We start from the raw sequence: 17,288 nt of genomic DNA on the forward strand, positions 1-17,288 counted from the left end.
CTGTGGTAAATAGGATGAAGAAGAGATTGTTGCACTGATCTGACTAATCGAAGAAACATTTATGCTTCTTTGAGTTGACAAACCCCAACTAATATCTTCATTGAATTAATACCAAGTCAAGGTCCGAGTTGATAGATGCTAGATCAATGTTATATTAAAAATGACAACCCACAACTAACATCACGCTACATCAATGTTATATATATTAAATATTAATAATATGTCGAGGTCCGGGTTGCTAAATATTCATGTTTTGTCGATGTCTGAGTTGAGAGTGACAAACTGACAATCACAAATCAGAACCAACTTTATCGTCGAATTAATAATATGGCGAGGTAGATTCTATTTTGGCGAAGATTATGTTTGCAGTGAATACTTAGTTTAACCAAAAGATAAATAGCAAATGGAACAAAGACAGTATGAGACGGTCTGAACAAAAACATTTACACTCTGTAAAGTGTAAGGTATTCAACTAGTTAATTAAGGTAGCGAACAAAAAATAAAAAAAGAAAATTAAATAAAGATCAAGTAATGATATATAGTGACAGACTTTCCCCTCATTCTTTAAGTTATCCCTACCAGTCTTTCTAATGTGTGCCCAAGTGCACACAATAAACACTAAATTTGATGAGTTTGATAGATTTTTATTGGTAGAATTGACGTAAAAGCAGAGGCTCATTCATATTTATAATTAGAAGACCAATAAAAATGCACCAAACTCATGACAGTCAGTACATATTGTGTGACCATTGGCACATCATAGAAAACCCGTATCACTACATATGTTGGATGTTACTCCATTGTGAAGCACTCAAGCCGAAACCTAGAATTATGACAGAAACCGTTCATGTTCTCAGCTACAAGAAGCTTGAAGGCAAAGTAGCCATAATCACAGGTGGTGCAAGCGGAATAGGCGAGGCCACTGCTCGCCTCTTCGCTCAACACGGGGCACGAGCCATTGTAATCGCCGACATTCAAGATGCACTAGGCCAGAGCGTAGCCAAATCCATTGGTCACGGACAATGCACGTACATGCATTGTGACGTGACCGATGAATTCCAAGTGAAGTCCCTGATAGACTCCACAGTTGAAACTTTCGGGAGCCTTGATATTATGTTTAGCAATGCAGGAGTTGGGAGAATAGGGGCCTCGCGTCAAGGCATTCTTGACTTAAGCCTCGAGGCCAGTGAGAAGCTCTTTGCAATCAACACGCGTGGCATGGCCGCTTGTGTGAAGCACTCAGCCCGCGCCATGGTGGAAGGGAGAGTGAAAGGAGGGTGCATTGTGTGCACCGGGAGCCTGATAGGCTCTGTGGGGATGGAGGAGTTTATTGACTATGTTATGTCGAAGCACGCGGTGTTGGGGCTAGTAAGGTGTGCGAGTAAAGGGCTGGGGGAGTATGGGATACGCGTCAACTGTGTATCTCCGGGGGGGTGTGGTGACTCCGATGACCTGCAAGGAAGTGAAGTTCGGAGGGAAAGAGTGTGAGAAGTTTTTTGAGGGTATTATGGGCTTGAAAGGTTTGGGAGCAATGAAAGCAAAGGATGTAGCAAATGCTGTTTTATTTTTGGCTTGTCCAGATTCTCAGTTTATTACTGGACAAAATTTGATTGTGGATGGAGGAACCAAGCTTTAGGTTCTTTATTTCGTTTGGTACATTTTACGTGGACAAATGACGGCCGAATGATGAAGTTTCTGCTTGAGTCAATGTATGCATTCTACGTGTATTTATATGAATAATGTATTTACTTGTTCGTGGATGAATGACGACCAAACGATGGAGTTCCTGCTTGAGTCCAAATGCATTTTACGTGCATTTTATATAATATGAATAATGTATTTATTTGTTCGTTTTATTAATATTTGTAAAAGTGATTAGTTCAAAGTATAAAATAATGATTATGTAAAATTTGTTGGATACGAGGTGTTGTAAGTTTGATATATTTATTGGTGTATATATTAAGAAACGTATTTTATTATTCTTTGAGATTATAATAATCTTTTTAATATTTGAACATGATAATAAATAATAAGAAATTCGGATAATTTTGTTGGTTTGCAGCAGATAAACTTCAAAAGTTTTGGATTAGGAGTCATAGCCTACGATGTTTCCAGGTTTCGCCAGAATTTGTGCCTCTTAGCTGGCCTGTGGAATGTTGTAAAAGAAAAGGCAGGCATCCATAGTTTTCTAAATTCAACAACTTAGATTCAAGATCATATCAAATCCCTAATGCAGTTTGTTCAAAAAGAGCTTTAGATGGCAATCTGATAAGAGAAAAAGGAGCTCATGTGTGCATATTCTTCATCTATTGATGCATATTTCTTTTACGGAATAAAGATCATTCTATTATGCATAAAGATAAGTTGAAGATTAAGACGTGTATGGAGATAAGAGAATAAGACAGTGTCCCGTACTCCCGTTACACTGAGTCATTGGCGGAAACATGAGATCAAATCACACAGGGCTCAAAAAATATTCAGGACTCAAAGATTGAAGGAAAAATATCAGTTAATACAAAGATTTTTGAAACTTATCCGGGGCTCAAAATATTTCTTTATATCACTTTTAGAGAACATTCGGAATGAAAAAAAAAAAATTCTTATCAAAGTGCTGAAAAGAGTCGACACAATCAGTTACCAAAAGAGTGGAAGTTTGATACTTGTAATGAATAACTTATCTTGTAATTTAAATTGCAGCGATTAACAATAGTATTCAACAATATTATAAGTCAGTCGCCCAAATAGTTTAATTAATTAAATATATATATATATATGAGGACTCAATTTTCTCCTTTCGGTGCCTAACTTGAAAATATGGTGTGCTAGAAATAGAAGAACCATGTTTTTATTGCATAACTGATAATAATTTATTGTTGCTTAATCAAGTAATTTACAACATTTATGGTGTACCTCAAATTTTGTCTCAATTATTTTTTCCAAATAACGTGAAATATGATTGGTTTAATTTGATAATTTATGTACATATCTCATTATTATCCGTTTAGGTGACACCAATAATACATTGTCAACTAAGACTTTGAGAAATATATGTTGGAAACAACTTTTGACATACATAGATGACTTTTCCCAACGTTTTAGCCTGCTGTTGCCGTTGCTAATTGTTGCAATAGGTATGTTTGTTCTTCTCTATTACAACAATATTCTAAAGTGTTACCATAGATATTAAGAAATGTTGCCAAAAAATTATATTTATTATTTTATTTTATTTTATAATAGGAATTTTAAATTAATTAAATTAATATTTTAAATGTTATAATAAGTAAAATTCTAAAAATCTAGAAAAAAAATTACTTTAACGAAAGTCTAGATTAAAACCCGGATAAATTAAAAAAATTAAAATGTATTTGGTATATCTATTTAATGGTCAAACTATCGAAATACCGCTGACTAAAATAAGTATTGTCTCATATTAACATTTTATTTTAGAAATTTTAAAAAAGAAATAAAAATTTTAAATTTATTGACGTATCTTTTATTTAATATTATAATATAAGATAAATATAATAATTAAAATAGATAACTTACAAACACATAGCACTAAGGCGAAATGTTGAGCGGGCTTCTCCCCCCAAACAAAAACCCAATTACTTTTAGTTTCCCTCTAACACAAAAACACATACAGACAGACGCTAAAAACACACACACAGACGGACGCTCTCTCTCGACTCTCTCTCGAGCTCTCTCTCTCGGCTCTCTCTCTAGCTCTTCACGAAGAACAAATCGAAGAATTGGTATTTGAATACGCATTTTTGTGGATTCAATTAAAAGGCTGTTATTGTTTATTTTATGATTTTGCAGGTGATTAGAGCTTTAAATTGTTGCTTCAACTCATTTTCTTCGATTAATTGGTAAATTTTTACACATTTACACTTCTGCGATTAATTAGGGCTTTGTCCTCTTAAAATTACCTTTTATTTTGATATTTCAGGTGGTGATTAGGGTTCCAAATTTGGGGCTTCTAGTGTAGAGCTGTCATTAAGGTAAATTGGAGTTTTCGTGGAGCTTGTTCGATTGCATCTTGTTCAGTACAGTTACTGGTGTTTCTCCACACGCTACTAACCTGATTGTAAAACAGGGTACAACGATATTAAGTCACTATAGGAGAGCTTTGGTGCATCCATTCGGGTTCTTTCAAATGGTATATTCTAGTTTTGAATAGTGCTATATGGATTCCTAAAATAGTGTTATATTTCTAGTTGCAATGTACATGCTTTTCTTTTGAATGTTTACATGCTTCTAATTGAAATAATAAATTGTGTTAACTTTGATTTGGGAAGTTACTATGTATTCTTAAAATGAATGTGCTATCTCTGAGGTATGTTAAGACACTTTGACTCTTTTTCAACCGTCTATCTTTTAGTATATTGTTTTTGTGTTGATTAAGTTCCAGATTGAGGAGTTTATTTATTGGATCAGACATTACAAGAACGCTAGGATGAATTTTGGTTTTTGCAATTTTTTTATAACGGAAAATAATTGGCTTCGTCCACCAAAGATCAGATTGCTCTTCTATGGGAGGTACTTACCATGCTCCTTACTACATTAATAATTCTTTGGGTGACTGGATTATGGAAGGGATCTATTTGATGTTATCTATGTATGTGTGATTGCATATTCAGAAGGTCGGTACTTGATATAGACTTATATTTACAGACTTAAAATCTTCCTGTCGTGAACTCTAAAGACGAACTCTAAAGACAGACTTGTAGTCATGTCATGTATGGTCATTTTTTGGATCAATGTAAGCTAAAACAGAGGAACCTGATGAATATAGAAGAACCTGATGGTCATGTCATGTATGGTCATTTTTTATGGATCAATGTAAGCTAAAACAGAGGAACCTGATGAACTTGTTTCCTTGTCTTCTTCTTTTGTAGGCATTTCACACTTGAACCTATATAATTTACTGCACAAAGTGGACAGCCCTAAACTACTCTGCAAGCTAAGTAAGATTACTCTTAATCATTCTAACACATCTCTTCACTTAGAATCTTGATAATTTATTGATTCTTTAGACCCAGGGGCAGGTATACTCTTTAGATATTTAACTAGCATGACTTAATAATTAATTAAGAGATAACCCAGGTCACACACACATATTCTCTATTTTAAATATTAGAATCTTAGTAATTGTTGGAATTAGCTGTCAGCGAATCTCCTGCCCACACTTTCTCTCTTTCTATCACACAAAGCTTCAAACATTGATTTTATGATTTTTTAAACTTTCATATCAAAGTATACAGCTTCCTTTGTTCTGTTCTTGTAAGAAACAAACTGGCTGTCAGAATTTAGAGCAGTTCTGGTTTCTACATATTTGTCAGACAACTAATGTTTCGCCTCCACTAACCGTATCTGAAATTTTGTTGTTGCTTCTTTGTAGGTCACTATATGATTCAAAATTTATTCATTCGTTTCTTTTATGTCACTATATGTTCTTGTTTTTATGCAAAACTTATCACTCTGAAAATCCTTGTTGTGATTTTTATACTGCTTACTTAAAAGTCACAGAAAATGAGAAAATTTGTCCGAGTTATGGAGACTAATTAGGCAATTACCTTATCGATAAATTTCCTTCTGGTCCGAGTAATCTAGAGTATAAAATCTCCTCTGGTTATATTGATATACTAGGTTCCGCTGTCATTCTTAAACTTCAAGATCGTTAGTACTTAAATAACATGTTTTTCTTTTGGTAGAGAGGGGGATTTCTCCAAGGACAGTAAAAGACTTGAAGGTAAATAGTGGTGGCAGAATTTTAGAGAACATTTGATGGCTGTACTTCTCAAGGTAGAGGAGATCAAGAATGGAAGACTTGCAGCATTGTTTGTGATGCTCGGATTATTTATGCCTTGTTAAGTGTTGGCATTTAGTAGTAGGGATGTATATTTTGGATGTTGATATTGGAATGTAAGGAAATCTCTGTATTCAAACCGTACCTTTCAATTTGATAATTTAAAAATTATTGCTGTAGCTATAAAATGTGTTGTGGTTTATATTTATTGTTATTATTTGATAAAAGCTGTTGCAAATATTATAAATAAAAGTTTGGCCCATGTGGGCCCCATTTTTTTTTCAAAATGGTGCCTTTTTAGCAACGGAATTAAGATGTTGCATAAACTGTTGCCTTTGCTGGCTAAGGCAACGCCGAAAATACTAACAGCCCAAAACCGTTGCCATTGCACATTTTCAGCCTGCTGCAACAATTTATGGGCCTCTGGCTACGTTTTTGAAATGTTGCTGAAAGCCATCTATGGCATAGTGCATATTTATGATTTTCCTATTTATTGTCAAGGAGGGCGCTCATCTTTGGAGCATTAATTTGCCATTCGTGCCACTATAAATTGTGAGAATATTGGGGGTGGCAGGGATCGAACCCGAGTCCTCCGCCAACCTGGCTCTGATACCATGTCAAGGAACCAGTTACTCTAAAATCTCAAGGTGTTAGAGAATGGCCCTTTCCAGGATCTTATATTCTAACATTTATAGTCCTTCAGACAGTTGTCATTACTAGAAAACTATCACTACATATATGTTGAATGCTAGTATAGTAGTATATGGTAAAGCACTAAAGGAGAAACATAGAATTATGACAGAAACAGTTGATGTTCTCAGTTACAAGAAGCTTGAAGGCAAAGTAGCCATAATCACTGGTGGTGCAAGCGGAATGGGCGAGGCAACTGCTCGCCTTTTCGCTCAACACGGGGCACGAGCCATTGTAATAGCTGACATCCAAGATGCACTAGGCCAGAGCGTAGCCAAATCTATTGGCAACGGACAGTGCACGTACATGCATTGTGATGTGGCCGATGAAGGCCAAGTGAAGGCACTAGTAGACTCAACAGTTGAAACATTTGGGAGCCTTGATATCATGTTTAGCAATGCAGGATTTTGGAAAACAGGGGATTTCCGCCAGAGCATTCTTGAATTGAATCTAGAAGCCAGTGACCGCCTCTTTGCAGTCAACACGCGTGGTATGGCAGCGTGTGTGAAGCATGCAGCACGCGCCATGGTGGAAGGGAGCGTCAAAGGAGGTAGTATAGTGTGCACGGGGAGTCTAGCAGCGTCTATTGGGGGGGAGCAGTTTATTGACTATGTAATGTGCAAGCACGCGGTGTTGGGGCTAGTAAGGTGTGCAAGTAAAGGGCTGGGAGAGTATGGGATACGCGTCAACTGTGTATCACCAGGGTGTGTAGTCACTCCCCTTGCCTGCAAAGAATTTGCACTTAGCGAGGAAGAATGTGAGAAATATTTTGAGGGCGTCATGGACTTAAAAGGCTTTGGAGCAATCAAGGCAAAGGATATAGCGAATGCTGTTTTATTTCTCGCTTGTCAAGATTCTCAGTTTATCACTGGACAAAATCTGATTGTGGATGGGGAAAACACGCTGAAGCTTTGATTTCCTTCAGTGCTTGAAGATCAAATGCTCGATTATCTATTTGGGCAGCATTTCACATGCGTTTGCATAATAAGAATAAGGCATATTTTTTCTTCGCCTAATGCCTAAAATGTGTCAAGTTTATTTTGAATGTTCTGCAGCCTGTGACTTTGTGAACTCACAGTTGCTAATAAAATTGGTTGTTTTTTTGTTGCATTATACATGAAAATTGAATACTTCCCGAGACCTCCCATAAACTAGAGGTCTGATACCATGTAGAGAACCATTCCCTCTAAAATCTTAAGGGTGTTTATTGGAGGCCCTTCATAAATCTTATACTTATATTTCAACAGCTTGCCTTTACATAAGGTAGCTACAAACCTAAAACTAGAAACTTTTGTGGTCTAATACTCATGAAATATTACTTGAGTGATTGATATTGAAGAAACCTGAGGATTGACAGAAAAAAGATCGAATCACTCTTTACTACTTAGGTGCCACATAACAAAATAGAGATAGGTCAAAGCTGAGCTTCAGCCTACCTAAAGAAGAGCTGGAGAAATGTCTTATGAGTGGTATATATAGAGTATGCAGAAGAGATTGTTCCCCTGATCTGGCTTTTTGGAGAAACATTGTTTGTCCGAGGGCACGGATGCTGCAATAAGAGTGACCATTACAAACCACAACCAACAATATCACTGCCATCATCATCCTTTTCGTGATTATTCGTGATTATAAATCAATATTCATTCAATATACTTATACGAAGGAGAAGCATGAGTCGTTTAGGTGGCACCTCTAACAGAGCTCTGTTTATTATTCTAATTTTCTGAAATTTTTGGATGAAAATATATCAAAAATAAAAATTGTCATCTTTAGTTTCGGATATACTCGAAGAAAGTTTTAGAACTATCTTTTTCAAAATATCAAAATCAAATCAGAATTTGAAACTATCATCATATTTTTAGAAAAGGTGTATATAAAAAACAGAAAATATTTTTATAAGCCTGTCTTTTCATAAATTAACCCCTGTAAATTGAGGTCAGACATCATAAAATTTTACACACAATTTTTTTTGAGCTTATTTGTCTTTTTTTATCTAATACAATAATGAGTTACATTATTCTATTTTGAATGGAGATAGGCTAATATGAGTTTGTCGGATGTGGGAGTCGACAAATCCAAATATGGGAGAACAATATAGTCTTGACATGATATTGATGGATGAAAAGACCAAACATGATATTGATGGATGAAAAGACCAATAAATTAACTGGTAGGATATATGTTTGTTCGTTATTTTTTTATAATATTTGTTTTATTTATCGGACATGTTTGTTGTTGTTAATTTTTATATGTTTTACTTTGTATACATGAAAAGATTATTCATACAACACTTTCACAATATCTGTTTGCTCGGTTCAAGCACCTTTTAAGTGAAGGTTGTATAAGTTTATACAATATCAAAAAAATAAACTTTGAAAAGAAGGAATCACTAATAAACCCGTGAATGGAGTGGAGTTCATACTCTCGAGATGATTAATGTTCGTATAACCAGAATATAATGTTTATCCTTATTAAAATTAGGGATGGTTTCAGAGTTGTATATCAGTATTTTTTAGACTTTTACGCATATGTTAAACACAACTAAAATTATGATTTGTCGTGATTTGAATTGTTAATTACATGCAGATTTTTATTTTTATTTTTTTACTCATGAATTATAGTCCAATTTTGCAATTTTATATATTAATATTGGTTTTGCATCTAGATGTTTATAATATAAATTTTAGTTTATTCTATAGAAAATTATTGGGAGTAGCTTTCCAAATTCTTGTTATAATTGTGAAAATTATATTTAGATTAATACGAAAACCACACTTTAAGTCCGAGGTGCAGTAGCAATGTCTGAATATACTATTTAGTGTGGTAAACAGAATGAAGAAGATATTGTTGCACTGATCTGGTTATAAATGGAAGATATTGTTTGGATTAGGAGTCATATATAGCCTATACGATGTTTCCAGGTTTCGCCAAAATTTGTGTCTCTTAATTAGCCTGTGGAATGTTGTAAAAGTAATACATACATGCATCCATAATTTTTTAAATTCAACTTAGATTAAAAATCATATCAAATCTCTAATGCAGTTTGTTCAAAAAGAGCTTTTGATGGCAATCTGATAAGCCAAAAAGGAGCTCATGCATGTGTTTCTCCTCAAGTCTTCTTCTTAACAATCAACTCCGTGAATAGTATTCACATAAGTCAGTCGCCCACATAGTTTGAATATATATGAGGACTCATTTTCTCTTTTCGGTGCCTAACTTGAAGCTATATATGGTGCTAAACACAGAGAGAACCATGTTTTTATTGAATATATAGTGCTGCTTAATCAAGTAATTTACTAGATTTATAGTCCTTGAGACAGTTGTCACTGGTAGAAAACTATCACTACATATATGTTAGTGAAGCACTAAAGAAGAAACCTAGAATTATGACAGAAACAGTTCAGGTTCTCAGTTACAAGAAGCTTGACGGCAAAGTAGCCATAATCACAGGTGGTGCAAGCGGAATAGGCGAGGCCACTGCTCGCCTTTTTGCTCAACACGGGGCACGAGCCATTGTAATAGCTGACATCCAAGATGCATTAGGCCAGAGTGTAGCTGAATCTATTGGTAACGAACAATGCACGTACATGCATTGTGATGTGGCCGATGAAGGCCAAGTGAAGGGTCTAATAGACTCGACAGTCGAAGCATTTGGGAACCTTGATATCATGTTTAGCAATGCAGGAGTTGGCAAAACAGGGGACTTGCGCCAGAGCATTCTTGATTTAGATCTCGAGGCCAGTGACAGGCTCTTTGCAATCAACACGCGTGGTATGGCAGCGTGTGTGAAGCATGCAGCACGCGGCATGGTGGAAGGGAGCGTCAAAGGAGGTAGTATAGTGTGCACGGGGAGTCTAGCAGCGTCTATTGGGCTGGAGCAGTTTATTGACTATGTAATGTGCAAGCACGCGGTGTTGGGGCTAGTAAGGTGTGCAAGTAAAGGGCTAGGAGAGTATGGGATACGCGTCAACTGTGTATCGCCAGGGGGTGTGGCCACTCCGCTTTCCTGCAATGAAATGAATCTTAGCGTGGAAGAGTGCGAGAAATTTTTTGAGGGTATCATGGGCTTAAAAGGCTTTGGAGCAACCAAGACAAAGGATATAGCTAATGCTGTTTTATTTCTGGCTTCTCAAGATTCTCAGTTTATCACTGGACACGATCTGATTGTGGATGGGGGAACCAAGCTGACCCTTTGATTTTCTATTTGGTAAGCATTTTATAAGAATATTGCATTTGTTTTCTGGGCCTAATGCTTGAAATGTGACAAGTTTATTTTGAATGTCTGCAGCTAAATTGTAACTTTGTGAACTCACAGTGCTAAAAAAATTTGGTTGTTTTCTCGTGCGTTGCATTATAGATGAAAATGGAATGTATTCTATTTTTCGTAAGTTTTTGGTGACATATTTTTTATTTTTTCACTTGATAAAATATTAATAAATTTCAGTCAAACTTTGGTCAATTTGACCGGCACAAATCCAAATGTGACAACTAAAAAGGGACGGAGGGAGTACAATATCTATGGTCCTTCGGACAGTTGTTATTAGTAGAAAACTATCACTACATATATGTTGGATGCTATTATATGGTAAAGCACTAAAGCCGAAACCTAGAATTATGACAGAAACAGTTCAGGTTCTCAGTTACAGTACGCGTATCCCATACTCTCCCAGCCCTTTACTTGCCTTCTCGGACATTGCATAGTCAATAAACTGGTCTGGTTTTGCTTCAAGAGTTGCAGTAGCAATGTCTGAATATACTATTTAGTGTGGTAAACAGAATGAAGAAGATATTGTTGCACTGATCTGGTTAATGGAAGAAACATTTATGCTTTATGAGTGAACAGATATTGTTGAAAGAAGAGTGACAATGAAAACTCCCAACCAATATCTTCATTGTATTAATAACAAGTCAAGGTTCGAGTTGATGGATGTAGATGTTAGAACTAGAGTGCTAATGACAACTCACAAGTCACAAGCAAGTTGTAAAAATCGGAAACTCGGTTCAACTCGGTTTGGTTCCGGAAAATGAGTATTCGGAACTCGGAAGAGTATTCGGAATGAGTTATCGGATAACTAATCCGGTATTTTTTTTAATTAATTTTTTCTCATATATAGGTATATACCGATTAATAATAAAACTATTGAATAATATTAATATTTTAATAATACACTTGAAATAATGAAGTTTAAATAAAAGTTACTTGTTTGATAATTTTTGATATATAATCATTCACAAGTTTTAATGATAAAACACATATACTTTCTAATTAATGTCAATACTTTGCAAAAAAAAGACCAAAATATATATAAATTTACGTTTAGTCTTTTGAAATAATTTTCAATAAATCAATACAAAATTGAGAAGTCAAACTAGGATTTGACCTCGAGTATTCGGAGTCAAACCAAGTTTTGACCGGTTTTTTAATAAATCGGTTTTAAACCCAATTACTCGGAACATCGGACGAGGGGTTAAAAACGAGTATTCGGAATGAGTACTCGGCCGACTTGATGATTTTCAGAACACTGCTCACAAGTAACATCGCGGGAAGTCATTGTTATATTAATAATTCAAGGTCTGAGTTGATAGATGCTAGATATTAGAGCTAGAGTGCCAAGACAACCCACAACTCACATCATGCTACGTAAATGTTATATTAATGATATGTCAAGGTCTGGGTTGAAAAATATTGTTATGTTGATGTCTGAGTTAACGAATCTTATACGCTGGATGTTATCACTATGTATATATATATGCTGGATGTTACTAAATTGTAAAGCACTAAAGAGGAGATTTAGAATTATGACAGAAACAGATCATTTTCTCCTTCACAAAAAACTTGAAGGCAAAGTAGCCATAATCACAGGTGGTGCAAGCGGAATAGGCGAGGCCACGGCTCGCCTATTCGCTCAACACGGGGCACGAGCCATTGTGATAGCCGACATCCAAGATGCATTAGGCCAGAGCGTAGCTGAATCTATTGGTCACGGACAATGCACGTACGTGCATTGTGATGTGGCCGATGAAGGCCAAGTGAAAGGCCTAATAGACTCGACAGTCGAAGCATTTGGGAACCTTGATATCATGTTTAGCAATGCTGGAGTTGGCAAAACAGGGGACTTGCGCCAGAGCATTCTTGATTTGAATCTGGATGCCAGTGACCGCCTCTTTGCAATCAACACGCGTGGTATGGCAGCTTGTGTGAAGCATGCAGCGCGCGCCATGGTGGAAGGGAGCGTCAAAGGAGGGAGCATAGTGTGCACCGGGAGTCTAGCAGCGTCTACTGGGGTGGAGCAGTTTATTGACTATGCAATGTGCAAGCACGCGGTTTTGGGGCTAGTAAGGTGTGCAAGTAAAGGGCTGGGAGAGTATGGGATACGCGTCAATTGTGTATCGCCAGGGGGTGTGGCCACTCCGCTTACCTGCAATGAATTGCTTGCCTGCAATGAAATGACACTTAGCGTGGAAGAGTGTGAGAAATTTCTAGAGGGCATCATGGGCTTAAAAGGCTTTGGAGCAACAAAGACAAAGGATATAGCTAATGCTGTTTTATTTCTGGCTTCTCAAGATTCTCAGTTTATCACTGGACAAAATCTGATTGTGGATGGCGGAACCAAGCTGCCATAATAAGAATAATGCATTTGTTTTCTTCGCCTAATGCTTGAAATGTGTCAAGTTTATTTTGATTGTCTGCAGTCTGTAACTTTGTGAACTCACAGTGCTAATAAAATTGGTTGTTTTCTTGTTGCATTATATATGATCATGCATCCTTTTCGTGATTATATGCAAAAGCTTTAGGTTTGATTTAGTTGGTTATAAGTAAGTAAGATTTAGGATGGCCGCGATTAATTAATGAAATTCACAAGATTAGAAGTTGCTGCAAGTGTATATGACAGCTTGCAGTTTGGAAGTAGTTAGAACAAAGTATTAATTGGACTTGCCGTTCTGCTGTCTATCTATATAATCATAAAATTTCAAGGAGCTTTGTGAAGATAAGGAAGATAAGGTGTTTGTCAGATGGATGACAAAGGAAAGAGGTTAAGTTTTAGTTTAGCTGATCTAACTTCTTATAAGTCTCTTTTTTGCATTCTGTTAAGAATTTTTGATGAAAAGTACTTTTGTTTTGAAGGTTGTATGGGAAGGTTGCTGTAATAACTGGCGGTACAAATGAAATTGGAGCAGCCACCGCAAAGTTATTCGCGGAAAATGGTGCATATGTTGTCATTGCAGATACAGAGGATGAAGTGGGAGCAAGGTTAGCTGAGTCCATTGGAGGCCAGTTCATACATTGTGATGTATCCCAAGAATCTCAGGTCGAATCAGCGGTGAAACTAGCATATACATGGAAAGGAAAGCTAGATATAATGTTCAACAATGCAAGCATTCCGGGGCCTCAAGGGAGCATTACCAACCTTAGTATAGACCAGTTTTCTGACCTGTTGTCGGTTAACATCAATGGCATTGTACATGGAATAAAGCACGCTTCTCAGGCCATGATTGCGGCTGGAAAGGGGGGATCCATAATCTGTACCTCAAGCTCAGCGGCCTTGGTTGGAGGATTGGGAGCACATTCATACACCTTATCAAAGGAGGCAATTTTTGGAGTTGTCAGGAGCAGTTCTTGTGAGCTGGGAGTTCATGGGATTCGAGTGAACTGCCTCGTGACACACAGTGTGACCCCGGAGATGGAGATGGTGGGATATAAGGACCCAGCAGAAATGAACGGGGGTGATTCAAAAGAGCTTACAAGAACAAGCCTACTGCAAGGAAGAAGTGGAACAGCAGAAGATGTAGCTTTTGCGGCCGTGTTTCTGGCAAGTGATAGAGAGTCAGGGTTCATAACAGGACACAACCTTGTGATTGATGGAGGGTATACTTCTGGTTGCAGCCACCTGCATTTCACATATACTGCTAATTTCTAACTACCAGCACTCGACACAATATTACTACTACTTGGTTGTATCCGAGGACTTCAATAATTCTTGCGATGCACCAGATACTGTCTGACATTGATACTGATCTAGTGATCTGTCTATTTCCATTATTTTGAAAGAAATATTTAGAGTTTAGTCAGCAAGTGTATTCATCAAGTTCCATGTCTAAAGTAAGTACTAATTACGAATAAAAGATATGATTGAACCAAGAAACATAGAAAGCTGGAAATTCACTTAAGACCATGGATACCACCAAAGTACTCGTGTTTAAGCGCTTAAGCAGCTGTTACTCTGTCACTAAATCAAGATTAAAGATGTCTGATTTGACAAGCAAGCAAGATGAGCAATCAAATTTATCTTTTTATACAATGTTTGATGCTCCAGTTTGAAGCTATATCTCTTTTCAATTTCACTAAAGATACTAAATCAATGACCATATACACTTCTACAGCATCTATGATACTAAGATTGTACAAGTAAGGTAGACATGGAGCTTGGCACACAACATCTATGAAAAAGATGGTGGTTATGCTACTGTTTTTGGTCAGTACTATGTTCGGGCCACTTGAAAACCACGCCAACGCAACCTTCTTGCCTCGAATTCTTGGTACCTCATCCAGTTTACCAACATGGCCAACAATACAACAACTCATTCAATCACAAACCTGGGCCGTTTGATAAAAAATCAACTAACTACATGACTATGTAAACAGAGAGCTCAGCGCCAAGTCTAGGCACTTGTTTAAATATTTCTACTTCTTTCCCTGATTTATCGAGAAAAACTCCAATAAATCATGAATCGGTAACTGTCAACCGATTAGTTCCGATTCCTGATTTCTATGATCATGCTTCCTACTCATATTTACTCTAAATTTCATAGCATAAATCTACTCTAATTACTTGGAACGGATTCCACATTTAGTTTTGTTCATAATTTTCATTTCATTCCCTTCGAGATTTTAGTTCATCATCGAGTTCCAAATACAAAATTCAATTTCATCGTGTACTCCGAAAAACGCAACTCAATAAAGCAATGTAAACAACCGAGTATCACAGATCTAATTAAAGAAATTCAAATTAATTAAAAAGCGGGAAATATAAAAAATAATCAAAAAAATACACAAAAGCAAACAGAAAATAACAGAACAAGCATTCCCGCCAATCAACACATTCAATCTCCTCCCACTAATAACTAACAACACAACCAGAATCATCACTGTATATACACACACATATACATACAAATCATATAAATCTTCTGCAACAACAAACACACCACTCATGGCGTTCCCGCCAAATCTTTTACTCCTGTTTTGCATTGTTGCCGCCGTCTCGATCCCGATCGCCGCCGCACATCCGCCGTCACCAGCCGCCGGACCTGTCAAAATCCGGTCGGAATCAATCTCCGGCGTGCTCACCGCCCTCGGATACCGTCAACTGTCGACAATCGCATCGAAACACCTCCCGAACACCACCGTGCCTCTCACGATCTTCGCGCCGACTGACAGCTCGATTCTCACGTGTCCTTCGTGCTCTCTCCCTCTCCTCCTTCTCGAACACTCGGTGCCGTCTCTCTACCCGATCTCTCTCCTCCTCTCTCTCCCTTTCGGAACCAAAATCCAGACTCTCGCTCCCAAACTCCGGTGCCTAACCCTAACTTTCTCGCCCGGCGGCGTCGGGGCCACCGCGTTCATCAACGGCGTCGAGATCACGAAGCCTGAGGTTTACAAGAGCGATAAGCTGATCGTGCACGAGATTCGAGGCTTTCTCACGCATCTCTCTCATCTGTCCTGTAACATTGAGGCGCTGACGTCACTGTCGTTCCCGGCGTATCCGATGCCGTTCTCGCCGTTCTTCATGATGCGATTGATGTTGAAAGACGCGATGCTGAGGCTCCGGATAAGCGGTTACAGCGTACTCGCGCTCGCGATGCGCGAGAAGTACCGCGATCTCCTCGAGCTCCGCGCCGCCACGATCTTCGCGCTCGACGACGAGGCGATCTTCTCCAAAGGCCAGATCTACGTCCGCGATCTCCGCTTCCACATCGTGCCTAACCGCAAGCTCACCGCCGACAATCTCGTCATGCTACCGGCGAAGACCGTCCTTCCGACGATGGATCCGTCGGAGAAGCTCGTCGTAACCACCGCCGGCGGCGGCGGCTTGCTGCAGCCGTTGAGGATCAATTACGTCAAGGTAACGAGCTTAGATCTGATGTTCAACAGTAGGATAGCTGTTCATGGCGTTGTGGCCCCTCTCAGGCATGCTTTTCATGATCTAACGGCTGTAGATGATTTCACCCAAACTGAACGGTCTGGATCTGTTGATGATGAAAAGGTGGTCCCTACAACCGTTGATGACTATCACTAGCTATGGTGTGTCTCTTGTATAAAAACGTGGTCTTTGTGTACCTACTAGGGAAATATTTCTGTGTGATATTGAATTGAATATAAAATGTTTGTTGTTGTTGTGTTTTTTATTTATTTAAGTATGAAAATTTATCTGACTTTGAAATTCAATATTTTGGAATTATATTATATAAAATAAGAGATACTAACATGACCCCATGTTAGTGGTCTTGACGTGTTAAGACAAAGAATAGATAAAATTATGAATATGTAAGTGTAGAATCTAAACTCTAAGCAAGACTTAAGACTAAATAATAGTAGTTGTAGACTATTTCCAATTCAATTATGCGACTAATTCTCCTAAATACGATGTGACTAAGCAATCTATTCGGCTGTAAAAGCTTCTGTTGCCTGTTAAATCCTCTTTTCCGTTTACATAAATGATCCGTGCAACTGGCCAACCGCTACCAACTAACATTCAATATCATAACAGTGATTATCTGGTACCGGTAC

At 37.6% G+C, this 17,288-nt stretch overlaps 6 protein-coding genes and 1 long non-coding RNA gene across 7 annotated transcripts; all 7 read left to right on the plus strand.

Annotated features, from left to right (window-relative positions):
- The first annotated feature begins 661 nt into the window (after positions 1-661).
- On the plus strand, positions 662-1,869 carry LOC108198517 ((+)-cis,trans-nepetalactol synthase NEPS2). Its single transcript, XM_064083486.1, is given in 2 exon segments — positions 662-1,428; positions 1,430-1,869. Coding segments are annotated over 2 exon segments (927 nt in total). The 5' UTR covers positions 662-708; the 3' UTR covers positions 1,637-1,869.
- A 1,713-nt stretch (positions 1,870-3,582) lies between these two features.
- On the plus strand, positions 3,583-5,988 carry LOC108199025 (uncharacterized). Its single transcript, XR_010286518.1, has 6 exons — positions 3,583-3,869; positions 3,950-4,001; positions 4,097-4,159; positions 4,438-4,539; positions 4,899-4,967; positions 5,715-5,988. It is a non-coding gene; the product is annotated as an uncharacterized LOC108199025 (long non-coding RNA).
- Positions 5,989-6,581: 593 nt separating this feature from the next.
- LOC108198854 ((+)-cis,trans-nepetalactol synthase NEPS2) lies at positions 6,582-7,614 on the plus strand. Its single transcript, XM_017366633.2, has one exon. The coding sequence runs from the start codon at positions 6,605-6,607 to the stop codon at positions 7,412-7,414; it is 810 nt and encodes a 269-aa protein (XP_017222122.1). The 5' UTR covers positions 6,582-6,604; the 3' UTR covers positions 7,415-7,614.
- A 2,106-nt stretch (positions 7,615-9,720) lies between these two features.
- Positions 9,721-10,841, plus strand: LOC108198707 ((+)-cis,cis-nepetalactol synthase NEPS3). The gene has a single exon (XM_017366483.2). It carries the CDS (start codon positions 9,886-9,888, stop codon positions 10,693-10,695), a length of 810 nt encoding a protein of 269 aa, XP_017221972.2. The 5' UTR covers positions 9,721-9,885; the 3' UTR covers positions 10,696-10,841.
- Positions 10,842-11,964: 1,123 nt separating this feature from the next.
- Positions 11,965-13,249, plus strand: LOC108198718 ((+)-cis,cis-nepetalactol synthase NEPS3). The gene has a single exon (XM_017366495.1). The coding sequence runs from the start codon at positions 12,086-12,088 to the stop codon at positions 13,121-13,123; it is 1,038 nt and encodes a 345-aa protein (XP_017221984.1). The 5' UTR covers positions 11,965-12,085; the 3' UTR covers positions 13,124-13,249.
- A 177-nt stretch (positions 13,250-13,426) lies between these two features.
- On the plus strand, positions 13,427-14,565 carry LOC108198921 (short-chain dehydrogenase reductase ATA1). The gene is made up of 2 exons (XM_017366690.2): positions 13,427-13,533; positions 13,626-14,565. The coding sequence occupies exons 1-2, from the start codon at positions 13,514-13,516 to the stop codon at positions 14,416-14,418; spliced, it is 813 nt and encodes a 270-aa protein (XP_017222179.1). The 5' UTR covers positions 13,427-13,513; the 3' UTR covers positions 14,419-14,565.
- Positions 14,566-15,711: 1,146 nt separating this feature from the next.
- Positions 15,712-16,797, plus strand: LOC108199915 (uncharacterized). Its single transcript, XM_017367938.2, has one exon. It carries the CDS (start codon positions 15,712-15,714, stop codon positions 16,795-16,797), a length of 1,086 nt encoding a protein of 361 aa, XP_017223427.1.
- Positions 16,798-17,288: the final 491 nt, after the last annotated feature.

Source organism: Daucus carota, chromosome 8 (genome assembly GCF_001625215.2).
Source record: "Daucus carota subsp. sativus chromosome 8, DH1 v3.0, whole genome shotgun sequence".
Classification (NCBI taxonomy): Eukaryota; Viridiplantae; Streptophyta; class Magnoliopsida; order Apiales; family Apiaceae; genus Daucus; species Daucus carota.